Raw genomic sequence first — 16,647 nt, forward strand, 5'->3', positions numbered from 1 at the left:
CAAAACACTAATAAGGTCAGAAAATACTGACATAGAGGGAGCCATAGTAAAAATGTTATTTGGAGAAAAAAGTATGAGTAAAATAACTAGAAAATATGCATTATTTCTAATGTTACCATGCTAAAGATTTCTTTTCCTTTTTCTTTCTTATTTCTTTATTGGTAGAGACAGGGTCTCCCTATATTGCCCAGGCTGGTCTTGAACTTCTGGGATCAAGTCTCTCGCCTTGGCTTCTCAAAGTGCTGGGATTACAGGTGTGAGCCACTACATCCAACCTAGAGATTACTTTTATAAATGAACACTCAAGGATTTGTTTAGTTACATAAACTGAAGCTTCTATTGATAATCAGTAATAGATTCCATTTCAAAAATAAATCTAACATCCCGATAATTTTTGTCTTTAAGACAGAATCTCGCTCTGTCACCCAGGCTGGAGTGAAGTGGCACAATCTCAGTTCACTCCAATCTCTGCCTCTTGGGTTCAGGCGATTCTCGTGCCTCAGCCTCCCGAGTAGCTGGGATTATTAGGCATGTGCCACCACATGCCTAATTTTTTTTTTCTTTGTATTTTTAGTAGAGACGGGGTTTTGCCATGTTAGTGAGGCTGATCTCAAATTCCTGAGCTCAGGTGATCCGCCTGCCTCAGCCTCCCAAAGTGCTAGGACTACAGGCATGAGCCACCATACCCAACCACCTAATAAATGTTTTGATTGTAATAATGGCTACCTTTACACTGTAAGTATTATAAAAGTAAGTGGTTGATATAAGTTTTTTATTAGGACATTTTAAAAGTTTGTCAGTGTGTTATATTTACCCAAATTATTATTTTGTATTCTATGAATTCTGCTCTTCAAAATACTAGTTTACATTGTATCCAATTTTTTAAAATCATTAAATACTTATTGTGCACCTACTAAAACAACATGCAGATACAAAAGGAGATTTAAAGAAAAAAGAACCAAAGTCCCTACCTTAAGGGTACCTAAGGGACTTCTTTTTTTCCCCCAGTATCCCTGATATAAAGTCTCCTACAATTTGTCTCTAAAAAGAGTCAAATAGGTACATGTATGTATGTATAAAAATTTTACTGTAAATGATTTAAAAAAACTAAAACAGGCTGAGTGCAGTGGTTCATGCCTGTAATCCCAGTACTTTAGGAGGCTGAGATGAGAGCATCACTTGGGCCCAGAAGTTTGAGACTAGCCTGGGCAACACAGGGAGACCCCGTCTCCAAGAAAAAAAAATTAGCTGGAAGTGGTGGCACATGCCTGTATTCCCAGCTGACGGGAGGCTGAGGTGGGAGGATCACTCGAGCCCAAAAAGGCTACAGTGAACTATGTTCATGCCACTGCACTCCAGCCGTGGTGACAGAGTCTGTCACGCTGTCTCAAAACACACATATACACATCACACACACACACACACACACACAACTGAAACAATATAAATTGCTATTAGGGTAAAGAAAAATAAAGGTAGTTAAAAATTAAATTCTACGTCCTGAAAAAAGGAGTGTTTCTTGCTGCTGCTGATGTATTCTGCACATAATGATAAGTCAAAAATAATCTTGGCACTTCCTAAAATTTAGGACAATTTTGAATTCTGAGATTAATTTAGATACAGTACTACTGCAGTTCAATTACCATAGAAAGGTCTTAAAAGTATGAGCTAGCTAAAACAAAAGTGGATGAAGAAAAAAATTACATTTGTGTTTCACTTGATTTTTCAGTTAATTTACAGAGAAACCTCCAACTACTAACCACCACCATTCCTTAAATGAGGAAAAGATTTAAGAATATTCTCTTCTTCAGACTTTAAAGAAGATACCTGGCATAGGGTAAAGTTTGAGCTTTGGAATCAAACAGACCTGTATAAGAATTCCAGCTGTGCCATTTATTTTCTTGTTAACCTTGAGCAAGTGAAAAAGCATGTTGTGAAAATTAAACTACTGTTTGGTAAAGCACTGCTCCTCAATAAAACACTGATTAAGTCATGGCTACTACATATCTGACTCCAACTGAGGATAAACTTACAATTGTTGGAGGTCTTCAATCTTTCAAAGAAGTATACCAAAATACCAATACCTCATCATCTTTTCAACCTTATTGTGGAGCCCCACAAACTTTCAAAAGAAGGGTGGAGTAAAAGATGGCAATTTTTTGCAGGCAGAGGCAATGAAAACAGCAACTTCATATAGTGTCAAGAAGTAACATGTTACGGTGGTAACAAAACAATGTTTTATGCCTCCCCCTATTAAAAGGTTTTTAAATAGTTTTCTTTCAAAAATCATCTAGTAAGATTTTTAAAGTACTTTTCTTATGTGAACTGTAATTTTTAAATGTGGTAATAACAAATGGATGATGAAAAACATTTCCTCTATTCCATCCAGTGTTTTGACCTGGCTATACTAGAAAATGCTCAGTCACAGCTTGCAATCATACTGTAGCTGAGGCACATGAAAGATGGTGTTGGTTACGACACCTCAAAGTCAGACCACAAAAGTGTTGCCAGGAAGCATAGAGGCAGCAACTACAGAAAATGCATTGTAACAGCAGCAGCGAGGGAACTGGTGCCCTACCAGCACACCCCATATATGGCTAGGGTTGCCCACTTATCTGTAGGAAGTGAGGGGCCAGTTTGGTGTTGGGAGGGTTCTGTTTGTTTGTTTAGGTAGGTTTTTAAATATGGATTTAGGATGATTTCAATAAAAACTTTTGAAAGGCATGAGGATAAGTGTTACAGCTTTTCTAAAGAGAAAACTATGCAGAGAAATATTTTACACTGCACATTCTTTTAGACACAAATTTTAATGCTCAAGTTATCCAATAGGTTCTTCCAAGATCTTATCATTCTCCATCAAAAAAAGGGTAAACAGTTACGAACTATAAACTCTTAATTCAGATTTTTCAAAATAATCAATTAAATTATTTGCTAACAAGCAATTCAAAATTAATTGCTTCCAGTGTCTTTTACACTTCACATCTTAAGAAGACTACAGTATTCCTTTTACTGACGAGAGGATCACATATTTTACAAAGATGCTTAAAATGGCTCCCTTAGAAGTAGATCAAATTTGTACTTTAAGAGCAAAAGGATTTCATATTAAATCTATCTGTAAGTCTGTCTGTACTGGAAAGTAAAAGAAAAACTATTTTAAAATTGTAATAGCATAGAACATGGAACATCCTACTTTGTATTCCTCTAGAAGTGGTACCCAACCTTGGCATCAGGAACCAGTTGCGTGAATGACAATTTTTCCATAGATGGGGTTTGGGGAGTGGGGCCAGATGAAACTGTTCTACCTCATATCATCACCAGGCATTAGATGCTCATAAAGAGCACACAACCTAGATACCTCAAAAGCACAGTTCACAATAGGGTCCGCGCTCCTATGAGAATCTAATGCTGCTGCTGATCTGACAAGAGGCGGATTGCAGGCCGTAATGCTAGCTCTCCAGTGTGTCGCTCACCTCCTGCTGTGTGGCCTGGTTCCTTACAGGTCATGGACCGACCTGTCCACGGCCCAGCCATTTGTGAACCTCTCCTCTAGAGGATCTAGCTCAGACTCTTAGAAAGTGAGTAATTAATTAATGACTCAACTGGATATATTTTTCGACCACTTAACCAAGATCTAGACTGCTTTAGAATTTAGAAGAAAGGAGGTCAATATTAAGGATTTTTTAGGCCGGCCACAGTGGCTCACACCTGTAATCCACTTTGGAAGGCCAAGGCGGGCAGATCACTTGGGGTCAGGAGTACAAAACCAGCCCAGCCAACACGGTGAAACCTCATCTCTACTAAAAATACAAAAAAAATTAGTCAGGTGTGGTGCCACGCACCTGTAATCCCAGCTACTCAGGAGGCTGTGGCAGGAGAATCAGGAGAATCGCTTGAACCTGGGAGGCGAAGTTTGCAGTGAGCCAAGACTACATCACTGCACTTCAGCCTAGATGACAGAATGAGACTCCATTTCAAAAAAAAAAAAAAAAAGAATTTTTCAAAGTAAATACAATGAAATCCACAACAAAGTTTTTAATCTGTTTCATAATCACACAAATTCCATTATGTGCAAGAACAATATGCTAAGTATCTGCTGCGAAGGTTTCAAAAATGTATTTCACAACATACAAATAACTCTAAAACTTCCTATTGATGATTTAAAGTAAAAAGATAAAATTCAATAAATCTTTAGTGAGCGCCCACTATGTGCTAGGCTCTGGAAATACAAAAATGTGGACGATTAGGTCCTCAGAAGCTATAAGGGAAGACAAACACAAACACTATTCAGTAAAAAGTGTTTTTATTGCAGGAGAGGCAGAATATAAGGTACAGTGAACACCCCAGAGAAGAGAATGAGAATCTTGAACAATGACTAGAATTTTAATTGGCAAACAAGGGAGAGAGCATAAAAAGCATGGCTAAAGGCGTGGAAATAAAAAATGTAAAGATCTGGTTGAAATGTCAGCAAATTAACCCATTTCTATAAAGGATACAACACAATGGAGATATACCAACCATAAGTTAAATGATAAAATGTATTATATCCAAATTTAGAGAGAGGAGTGACACCATCAGAGTGATACTGTTCAAAGATTAATATGACAGCAATATGCATGCTAGATTAAATCAGGGAGTGAACAGAGGAAGGAAAAACAATTAAGCTATTACTATACTCTAGGGATAAAAATAAGGTCAGGTGCGGTGGCTCACGCCTGTAATCCCAGCAGTTTGGGAGGCTGAGGCAGGTGGATCACCTGAGGTCAGGAGTTCAAGACCAGTCTGACCAACATGGAGAAACCGCGTCTCTACTAAAAATACAAAATTAGCCGAGCATGGTGGCACATGCCTGTAATCCCAGCTACGCGGAAAGCTGAGGCAGGAGAATTGCTTGAAGACGGGAGGTGGAGGTTTCGGTGAGCCAAGATAGCATCACTGCACTCCAGTCTGGGCAACAAGAGTGAAACACTGTCTCAAAAAAAAATAATAATAATAAAGGTATGAACTAGGTTGCCAGTAAAGAATGGCAAGGAAAAGAACTGATGCCAAGGTAATTGTAAAGAAAAGACTGAGCTAGAAGATAGACTGGATTATACATAGACAAGGGGAATGAGTAAACAATAACTAAAATGTTTAACTTGATCTAAAGATCACTGACAAAAACAGGGACATCAATGAGAAGAGTAGGCTTGATGAGGAAAGATAGACTTGTTGTAGGCTGAATTTAAAGAAATTCCTGACAATGATGTAAAACAGTCTTATAACCAAATTAATAGTACTTTAAAATAATTAGTTTTAAAAAGGATGCTGGTAAAGTCTAAAGAAGTACCTCTAATGTCAAGCGATAAACATAAAATTATAATACCGAATTGCAACTATGAAAATCTATGTTTGAACAGCAAGAAATCCTTTGAAGAAATCACAAAGGTTAACGTGAATACAGTAGTTGCCATTCTATGGCAAAGGGGGTGAACTTGTATTTACTATATTACTACTTAAAAGACATTATTAAATATAAAATTGCAATACATTTAATAATATTTCATTTTAAATCAATACATAACCCAAAAAAATGGAAATGAGGCTTGGAGCTTTGCAGAAATGACGGAACTGTAAAGTGACTTGGAAGTCACTGGCGCAGAGGAAAAAGAAAAGATTTTAAGGTTAAAATCAACAGGCTAAACTCAAAACTGCTGGAGAAAAATCTCAGCCCTGTATTTTATGCACACCAGTATCAGTAAAAATCAGCAATAAGGCATTCTATATATAACCTTATTAATCTCCTTAAATCTTCATAAAGTATGCCAAAATAGAGATATAATCACGTACTGTAAAACTCTACCAGGTAGCTATAAAATCAGAACCTGATTATTGCCCCACTGGTAATAATGAAATTCTACTCCAGACCTCGGTAAGAAAACCGGAAATCTGTATCTATGGTTAACTTTGTGCTGTTTTGTAGCTTTGGGGGTCAGGTCCCGGGTGGAGTGGGTGGGGAAGAAAGGCTATTCTGGAGACTAAGATAGGAAATTCGACAAGAAACACTGCTTTTTCTTCTATATAGAGGACATATTTCTACACAAAAAGAACAGCTGAAGACTGGATATCTTTTATAACTTCTAATGAGGGAGCACATTCAACAAATTAATAAACCTTTCAATATAAGCTGTTTATATTTAAAATAAAAGCAAAATACTAGATTTTGTATTTTGTAAAAGTATATTTGTGGGTTGTGACGGTCCTAAAACTTTCCTCTTGACAATGAAATTTAGAACACTTGATCAAAACCAAAAAGTAAATGAATATTCAGAAAAGAATAAACAATAATTAACCCAGTAAAACATTTTAGGTATTCTACGATCTTTTGAGGTTAAATTTTTAAAAAACTATTCAAGGACTATTAAATCAGTGATTTTAGTATTTCGAATTAAGTATGGAAAACAAGCTAAGTTTAAGAGATTTCTTAAAAGCTTAAAATTTTCTTGTGTGTGTGTTTATTTATTGTCTTTCACTAGCTGTTGTCCTAAATTTGCCCAAAGTGAACTCCCTATTTTCATAGTAACAATGGGAAAAAAGTACAAGAGTTGATAAATAAGAAATGAGAGTGAAGAAAACATAACAAAAATGTTAATGCTTGATATTTTAAAGATTTTGGCTTCACTGATTTAAGGAACTTGCAGATAAGGAAAAATGTTATGGAAAAGGGGAGGCAGTTGGAAATTATCGGGTCAAACGCTCACAGTGACAAAAAGTGACAGAAAGATATTATGCAAATGGTGTAAATTTAGAAACTTCTGTTTAAGTGTTTGTCAACTAAAACAAAATACCCAGTAAAGATACAGCTACACAACACCAAACTGACCACTGAATTCAGTTAATCAGGAAGACACTGGTAAGTCTGAGAATTCTTGCAACATGTGAATATTGAGAGGAGAAAAAAGATCTTAAGAAGACAGTTAAATGTATTTTCTCTTCCTCCCTAAACCAGTATTATAATAATGTAAATATCAAAAATCTTAGTCTTCCTCCAGGCCAATACAATTGGGTTCCTCCACAACAATAGTAACTTTAAATTTCTATTTGACGATTTGAATAAAACATATTGATGAGAACAATTATCCAATTATCCTGACCTCCTACAGTAATAATCAAAACCTGTTTCACACTAAAACACTAAAAAGTGTAAAGTACACTTGAAAGAAATTGAAGATTCATCTTACATAATTACACTATCATTTTTAATGCCAAAAGTTTCTTTCATTCTCAACACCATGGTTTTAAAATCTTAAGAGTTATGATATGCCTTAAATAAACTTCACCCAAATAAAAAGTTTGCTATGCATTAGAGAATCTAAATTAATGAAATAGAGAAAACGCTAGACACCTTGCTATATTTTTACTGGGTGCCACATTTTTAATTCCATATTTCTCCTGCAATTTGTCAATAATTTCAATGTATCCAGTCAACTTTGTAAACAAAGACTATACTCTAAGTCTGATATGAGAATTCCATTACATAAAATTTAAAATGGTCATCACTCCCTTAAACAGTAAGCAATACAAGGAAAAATGTCACTACACACCTCTTTTAAAAAGGCATCAAGTTAATATTCATGAAATATAAAGCCTTGAGTTTTCAATCTCCCATTACTCGAAATAAGGCTATGCATCTTCCACATACAACCAAGGCAACTTTGAGATAGCTTACAAGTCTTTTCATTGTAAGGGGAAGCTATTGCTGCAAAGTCATTTTCTATTATAGTTATTCCAAGTTGCCCGCCAACAAAATCGAAAAAGCCTACGTCTTGTCACCTATTACCATTACTTAAAAATTGCTTTTTATGCAGAACTCTACATGGTTGTGTTGCTTTTGGCCTGTTAAAGGCAAGGCAACATTATCTCTGGATTGCCAATAGTTTCTCCTTATTTGGCTAACATTGAGAGATCCCAATCAGACTACTATAAAACTTTAACATGCACAAAGCATCCATTTTGAGAAAAGTTTGTGACCAGTCTTTTTCCCACCCCCAAAAGAAAAATCAGAGCTTGGTAACCGGCTTTGAAAAGAGTGTTCCCTATTTATTCTTCTCTTTCTAACACCAGTGCACACCCCAGGACCTGGGGCTCAAGGATCTCTGACACTGCGGCAAACTTCGAGTATCAGACTCAACACATTCCGGTCCGGAGGTGGGCAAGCCCTTTAGAGGGCTTCCTTACTCTACCCACTTCCATCTCCTTCCTTTCAGCCGGTGCAGATGAGTTAATTACACCCTGTTTTCCCCTCCCCAGTGACCAAGAGTAATAAATGAGAAAACAGGAAATCGTTCGCTCAGGGCACTCGGCTTAGGGCTCTAGATTACTATTATTATCATCATCATTTGTAATCAAGTCCTCAAAAGTGCAACAAATCCAATGCCTACCTACAAGTCAAAGATGTTCATCTGCCTAAGCGTCCCTAATGCCCCTTGTTAGTTTTCTTCCTTCAGCATCCACCCCTCCGAATTTATCACTGACACGGGGGCCCAGGCACAACCCCACTACACCCCTCCTTGTCTCGACCCCAAATCCCAGACTCATCCACCAATGGCCCTGGGGCCCCAAGACGACCACAGTTCCTTTTCCCCTGTGCCCCGGAAATCACCCGGGTCCCAACTCCACCAGCAACTGTTCTGAAGGGGGCCTCAAGCCCAGCGCCCTCCCCTCCACCAGCTCTCCCTCCCGCCCTCTCGGGAAACCGCCCCCTCACCCCGCAGCAGGGAGCCTCCCGCCGCCCCCAGCCTCAAGAGGTGGAGAACTGAGGGCAGGCCCCGGCGGGAGGCCGACGAGGACCCTCAGGGTCAGGAGAGCCGGCGGCTGGGCGCACAGACCTGGTGCAGGGCAGTGAGTCCGTCCACATTGGCGTAATTGATGTCGGCGCCGCGGTGCAGCAGCTTGAGGACCTCGTCCGTGTCCCCGCTGGAGCAAGCAGCCAGGAAGACGGCGCCATCGTCGAACTTCACCTTGGTCTTCTGGCGCTTCACCACCGGTGGCTCAAGGTCCGTCTCGGAGCCGATCCAGCGCTTCAGCTGCTCGTTCCGCTTCTGCTTTGCGTCCGCCATCTTCATCCCCTCTCCTGCCGCCGGGTCTTCTTATCGCGAGGGGGGGGGGGAAGGGGGAGGCGGAGAGGGAAGAGAGGGGAGGCAGGGGGTGTGTGAATGTTTCTATGAGTGAGGGCCAGAGGAGGGCTGGGAACCGGGAGGAGACGCTCGAGACTTCCAGTATCCCACAGAGCACTGGGGCGGCGCGCCCGGCCGAGCGGACCTCCCTTCCTACCACAGAAGCCCTCCCGCCCCCAGCACGGCCGCCCGTCACCGGCGGCCAATCTAACGTAACTTCGCGAGATCCGGACTGGGAGGTGCCCTTCGACCAGTGCGCATGCGCCCTGGGCCTGTGCCCGCCCCAGGAAAGGCGCTCCGGCGAACTGCGGCGGGGGTGGCTGCGCCACCGGAGGGAAGCGGGTGTGGCCCAGGCAGCGGGGGCTGGGACAGACCTGGAAAGGAGGAAGCGGGGAAGGAAGGTTGTCCTGCCGGGCTGGGGGCTCCCGGGAATCCGGAGGCCAGCAGTGGAACCGCAAGGGTCTACAGGGCAGATCTGCCTCCCGGCGTGTTTCAGCTACGCCGAGTCGTTGGCTCTAGGCGGAGGATTTTCCTATTGGCTGCGTTATTTGAATGGAATGGAGGATAGGTCGTGAAGTAGGTGCTGGTGGTTGCTCTAAGGAACTCAGATGAACTTGGGCATGTCAGAATTAATAACCTTTTAAAAGTGAGGTCTGTGTAGCCGAGGGTTTTAATGGTAAGTTCTTGAGGTGACCACCTATTGGCCAGGGTTGACCTGCGGTAATTGCGGTGGCTTCCTGCCAACCCCCACTTTAGAAATGTTTTTCCTCTTCTCTTTACTTTTGTTTTGCTTTCTCTCACGCTTGAGTTCTCTTCCTTCAGTGCTCTAAGCCTGTCTCGTACGACCCATGAGCTTAGCTCAGCCTGATTACTGGTCCTTACCTTTTAAGGGATTTCTGGTTACAGCTTCATCTTTCTAAGGAGGGTTAGAGACCTAGCTGCGTCTAGTTAATGAAGGCAATTAATTCAATCACTATTTTTTGAATACCTGCTATGAGCCAGTAACTGTACTAGGCACTGAATATACAATGAAAACTATGACGTTTATTTGAACCACTTCTTGAGTTAACTTGCCCAAACAAGACTGTAATTTATCATCTTCATGAAAAAAGACTTGAACTTTGCCTTGTATGACCACACGCGCACACACATAGGATTTGTAATACTGATGTCTTATGAGCCGTCTATCTACAATCTCCACCAATTGATTTTACAGAATACTACATCGTTTTCATCCACTACTATTTTTAGAACATTTAGAAAAGCCAAAATAAAAACCACAAAACCTTACCGTGGAAGATTAGGGGTCATCTAGACTGAGTCCCTCAAGAACTACATAATTTACTTAATTTTACCCAGAAGTAGTATTAGAATTCACTCAGCAAATACTATGCACCTGTTCTGGTTAAGGCATTGTTCTAGGTGCTGGAGATAGAGCAGTGAACAAATAAGCTTTTCTTACTGTCAGCATAATGCCTTTTCCAGTGGACTACACAGCCTGTCATATTGAGAAATAAAATTATTGAGTAAAATATAATTAGGAAACTACCTGCCTGTGAGACAATTTTCTGAACCACAATTAATGGATAGTAATAGAATCCAGGTTAGGGTAAAAATATTTCCTCTGAAAACATTGTAGAAATAGAAAATAAATGTAATATTCATAAGATGTACCATTGTATGTTCATAACATACATTAATGATAACATCAGACCTTTGAATACTCATGGTGTTAGGTGCTGGAAAACATTGTTAGCACTGAAATGCAAAATCCCTATCCACAGAATACAGCTCAGAATAAAAGAAAGGAACTTGAGGATTTCCTTATCAGCTCCTCTCTCTACCTAGGCAAACTGACAGCGTATACTGTTTTCCAAGAATGTTATGGCATATTTGGTAGCTCTTAAAAGTGCCCTTGAAATATAGATGGGTATCTCAAGTTTTCATTCAGGCAAAAGGAGTTTAGTGGGAAGTATGCTATTCCTGATTCAAGCACTTATTTCAGGATGCAAAATTAATAATAGTTTATTAATAAAACATAATTAAGTTCATTCAGTTCCCAGAAGCTGTCAGGGAAAAGCCAACCAACCAACCAAGGCTGTTATCATGTGCAAATTTCACTGAATTTAGTTTTTCTTCTTTCGTGGCTCTAAGGTTCAAGATACTCTATGTTAATATTGAAAGTGCTCTTCAACTGCCACCTACTTTGTCTTTAGGGAGGGTTTTTTTTTTTAATTGTTGTTAGTGAATTAATGGTACTAAAGACCTTGGGTTAATTCCAGAACAAGCGAAATTTTTTACTGACACACAGTCCCGGCACAGTGACTCACACCTGTAATACTACCATTTTGGGAGGCTGAGGAGAACTCTGCCCAGGAGTTCGAGGCTGCAGTGAGCTATCTGCACTACAGCCTGAGCGACAGAGCTAGAACCTGTCTTTACAAAAAAAAAAAAAAAAAAAGACACACACAGACACACACATGCTTTTACTTCATATTTGTCTAAGCAGTACAAATGGAAGAAATGCAAATATTTTCACTTCCTAATGGCCTCTGAACAGATTGGGATATGAGGATACATTTTAGCTCCTTTAAAGCAAATTAAGCCTTAAAACAGAAGTACAAATAAAACTATACTTACTATTTTGCATATATACATAGAAATATATTTTTGGCTGCAACAAATCAATCATGTTGGAGTTTTTTTTTCTTTTTGAGACAGGGTCTCACTCTATCGCCCAGGCTGCAGTGCAGAGGCATGATCTCAGCCTCCCAAGTAGCTGAGTCTACAGGTACCGGCACCACCAGGCTTAGCTAGTTTATTTTTTATTTTTTGTAAAGATGGGGTCTCCCCATGTTGTCCAGGCTGGTCTCAAACTCCTGGACTGAAGTGATCCTCTGCCTTGGCTTCTTAAAGTATTGGGATTACAGGCGTGAGCCACTGCACCTGGCTGGGGGTTTTATTTATTACATGCACAAGATTGTCAGAATAAGATCTCTATATATCTTTTTCAAAGTTTAATCAGACTACAGACATTCCTTACCGTTAATTTGCTTGCTAATAATGATCAACTTAAATTATAAATGTATTTGAAATGCTGACATGCACAACTTAGATTTGTTTCTGCTATTATAATCTCCTTGTTAAAAATGTACATCAGATATTAATACTTTTAACAGATCTATCCTTGTTAAAAATGTACATCATATATTAATACTTTTAACAGATCTATTTATGTTCTCCTTATCCCTAAATTAAATCTGAGATACTAATTTACGTTTATACACTTGAGAATAGAACAGTCAACAAGGACCTTGTTTCTATCTTCTGTATTCTACACCTGGGCCAAACTCTCTTCCATTGCATAATAATTTCTTTCCAATATTTTATTTAAGAACCTGAAGAAAAGGCTGGGCAGGGTGACTCATGCCTGTAATCCCAGCACTTTGGGAGGCTGAGGTGGGCGGATTACCTGAGGTCACTAGTTCGAGACCAGCCTGGCCAACATGGCAAAACCCCTGTCTCTACTAAAAATACAAAAAATTAGCTGGGTGTAGTGGCATGCACCTGTAACCCCAGCTACTCAGGAGGCTGAACCCGAGAATACAGGAGAATTACTTGAACCAGAAGCAGAGGTTGCAGTGAGCCAAGATCACATCACTGCATTCCAGCCTGGGTGACAGAGCAAGACTCTGTCTCAAAAGGAGAAAAAAAAAAATTTGGAGAAAAGTTTACAATCTGTTCACATCATGATTTATTTAGTCCTACACAGGGAGTTGACCAGAACCAACACGGAACCATCCTAACTTGCTTCAGACTCCATTGCTAGATCAATCCTGATTTCTAGATCATAGCATCTAATCCTTTGCCTTTGCCTCTGGATTACAAGGTGAGTTTCTAATTTACTTTAGGGTAAGTTTTCTGCCACATCTGACTTCATTTCAAGAAACTAAGCCTATCACAGTACAAGTAGTGGCTGATACGCTCATGAAGCTTCTTTGGTCTCCCAAAACTGGGAATCAGGTGAGTGGCAACAATCCGAAGTGCAGTTATACTGCTAAAGAAATAACTCATCTCCATTGCACATGACTCCCAACCTGTATCACGTGTCAGAATGTCACATGTCCCTTTCATAGGAATTAATGTTTCCCAAACTTTATCAATTTTGTTGCCAAGTTAAAGAACCACAAATACTGATATTTCCTTAATGTTTTCTTTAACCTTTTTAAGACAAATTTATTTTAAAGCAACATTATGTTGCTTTGGTAAGTGAAAAACATTTCCACTTGACATAAGACTGTTAAAGCAAACACAATGAAAACAAAACATTAGTTAGGTTGTCTGTCAAGGGTCTGAGCCCAAGCCATGCTCTCAGTTTGTTAAAAAAGGGATATTGGTAAGGGTTGGACATGTGAGCAGCAACCTAAGATTTTTCAATTTAGCATAATCAGAAAGATTAAAAGATAGTGAAAAAAGAATATTTTGCTAAGTGCTTCACTGTTGTTTTAATGTTACATCTACCTCTTATAACATTACCTCATGTACCACCAGTCTACATGTCCTACACTTTAGGAAGCTGGCTGACTTTAATTAGTATGTGTAATAATAATTATGACTAATTAAGTGAAGGTTACAGGATAGGCCTTAGTGGCACACCCAACTCAAGGTGTCAAGGCAAGGAATTGGCAGGAAGGCCAGTTTGTATGAAATATCTGTGTACTGAAGGGATTTCAAAAATAAGAGTAATTCTCCGTGGCACTGAAATTACAAGAATAAATTACAAGATGAAGTTTTCTTCAATATCTGGAAGGCAAGTTTAAGTGCATGAGTTCTATCTTGGATCACTAGTATTTAGTTGAGGGATCCATTCAATTGTCCTTCAAATCAAATCCCAGGAAAAGCTTTAAAATTCCTTCACAGACCAGAGTGCAAAAACAAAGTAAGGTATTCATGAAAACCAAAACATGCTGACCGTGCTCAATTTTGGCAGGTGGAAATATCAGCTTCATGTGGTTGTCTTAAAGATTAAATGAATAATGTATGTAAGAGAGAAAAAAATTTGAGATTTTGTTTGTGTTCTTGTATTTGCCTTTTCCTTCCATTATTTAAACTGATAGCAACTCTGCTTCCTTGCCTCAGGGCAGTTTTGTGGCAAGGAAGGAAGCAGAAGTTGCTTTCAAAACATTTTCCCTCCTAACTTGAAATGTCCACCCACCAATTTCTATTTAATAAGAGTTTAGGGCTAGTGATCTGATTGGAGTTAGTATATGAGGGTGTCAGAAACTTAATGAAGTTCTATTTGCATAGCACTATAAATCAATGAAAATAGCAGTTTTCTAAATTTGCCTTTATTTTCACTTGACAAAAATTTTGACCATAATTCCGTGGAATGTTATTTTTACTTAGGGTGGACCCAAGCAGAGGGGTTCACCCAAGCCATCCTTGGGTGTTTCCATGGGAAAGAAGGATTTCACTGAGAATAATAAGTGACACCAAGGCTCAAAAGAATGAGAGAGAAGTCTATTGGTCTCTTGAACAGCAGGTATTTACTCACAGATCTCTGGAAGTAGCCAGAATGTGACAGGATCTCAATGAATGGCTGCTTCATGGAGGCTGGAACGTAAGCCTGGGACTCCCACTAGCCAAACATAGCTGTGCCACAAACATGGCTGAAATGTAGCAGTTTGGTAGATCTGAGGTCAGTCAGTAAAAATGCATTGATTGGCACCTGTTCTTTGTCAATCATTATTCTGGGTTCTGGGGACATAGGAGTGAATGAAACAAATGAAGTACCTGCCATCAATGAGCTTACATTCTAGTGAGGAGGGACAGAAAATGAATACATTTTAATTCAGATACTGCTAAATGTAGTGAAGAAAAAAATTGGGCTAAAGAGAGCGAAAAACAATTTCTGAAGTTACTTGCAGTAAAGAGTGGGGGAAGAGAAGATACTGATTTAACCAGGAAAGATCTGAGCTGAGGGTGTATCCAGGTTTTCTGGAACCTGGTATTATTACAGTTTAGAGATTCTTCTTTAAGAAAAAGGATTTCAAATTACAAATAATTAAGTTCAGGGCCTTGGAAGGGGTCCACTCAAGTGAACAGAAAATTATGTGCTCCTTATAAAATACGTGATTTAAAACTACAACAGTGGCTGGGCGTGGTGGCTCATGCCTGTAATCCCAGCATTTTCCCAGCACTTTGGGAGCTGAGGCAGGTGGATCACGCGGTCAGGAGATCGAGACCATCCTGGCCAACATGGTGAAACCCCGTCTCTACTAAAAATACAAAAATTAACTGGGCATGGTGGCGCGTGCCTGGTGTCCCAGCTACTTGGGAGGCTGAGGCAGGAGAATCACCTGAACCTGGGAGGCGGAGGTTGCAGTGAACTGAGATTGTGCCACTGCACTCCATCCTGGCGACAGAGTGAGACTGTCTCAAAAAAACAAAAAAACTGTAACAGCAATTGAGTGTATAAACACTCAATTTGTTTCCTCACATCTATAACCAAGGATTCTAGAACATGGGTGTCAAAACCCAACTCTCAGTTTTGTTAGGTATCACTTAACATCAGTTTAAATCATTCATTTATTCACCATTCATTAAGCCAGTATTTGTGAGTACCCTATTGGTGCTCTGTATGTACCAAGCCCTGTGTTAGTGCTAAAACTATAACAATGTAAACACTCATTCCCTGCCATCAACAATGTATACTGACCAAAGATTCAATTCCATGATCAAGCATAGCACCATTAATAGTGGAGCCACCTCCATTATGTGCCTAAGCATTACCTAAATTTTAGCCTGAGTTTACCAGGCCCTTTAGATCAACTGTCACTTTACTAGAAACATGGAAGTAGAAGAACATATTAAATGATACCACACATACTTAATCAGAAAAACCTGAAATGTAGGTTAATATCTAGAGCACTGGCCTGTTCTCTTTTAAAGTCAGTGCTGTAAAAATCTTTAAATAAAAATGTTCTAGATTAAAAGATACTGAAAACCATAATGACCAATTAAGCTTGTAAATTTTGATTAGGTTCCAGTTTGGAAAAAAGTTATATATAATTGATGATTGGAAAAATTGAATATGAATTGTGTTTTAGATGATATTGAGGAATTTTTGTTATTTCTGTTCTAAGATGTAATAATAATGTGATTTTGTAGGAATGTATCCTTAATTTAAGGAGATGAGCATGTTAAATATGATGTTGACAACTTCCTTTCAAATGATTTCATGAAATAAAAAATAAATAAATACAAATGCATATAAGTAGATAATGCAAGTTTGGCAAGATTTTAATTTCTGAATTTAGGTCACAGGTATCCAAGTATATTTTACTATTTTTTCAACTTTGCTGTTTGATATTTCTTACAATAAAATATTGAGGGAGAAAAAGAATGGATTGTGGGAGACCATGTTGTGACTCTCTAATAATTAGAGTCAATGCCATTACTCCAGAGATATTTGGACATGTGGGTGAGGTGTTTT

The 16,647-nt window shown here is 39.1% G+C and overlaps 1 protein-coding gene and 1 long non-coding RNA gene across 6 annotated transcripts in view; one reads left to right on the forward strand and one right to left on the reverse strand.

Moving 5' to 3' along the window:
• The window catches only part of PPP1R12A (protein phosphatase 1 regulatory subunit 12A), a 168,219-nt gene extending 158,915 nt beyond the window's left edge, over positions 1-9,304 (reverse strand). For all 5 annotated transcript variants that reach the window (XM_030939999.1, XM_030939996.1, XM_030939998.1 and 2 more), the window contains exon 1: positions 8,865-9,304. In XM_030939999.1, coding sequence (XP_030795859.1) covers positions 8,865-9,101 — 237 coding nt within the window. In that variant the 5' untranslated portion in view covers positions 9,102-9,304. The remainder of the gene's footprint in view (positions 1-8,864) is intronic.
• A 150-nt stretch (positions 9,305-9,454) lies between these two features.
• LOC115900095 lies at positions 9,455-15,591 on the forward strand. The gene is made up of 3 exons (XR_004059776.1): positions 9,455-9,828; positions 12,915-13,041; positions 14,559-15,591. It is a non-coding gene; the product is annotated as an uncharacterized LOC115900095 (long non-coding RNA).
• Positions 15,592-16,647: the final 1,056 nt, after the last annotated feature.

Source organism: Rhinopithecus roxellana, chromosome 10, assembly GCF_007565055.1.
Source record: "Rhinopithecus roxellana isolate Shanxi Qingling chromosome 10, ASM756505v1, whole genome shotgun sequence".
In the NCBI taxonomy this organism is placed as follows: domain Eukaryota; kingdom Metazoa; phylum Chordata; class Mammalia; order Primates; family Cercopithecidae; genus Rhinopithecus; species Rhinopithecus roxellana.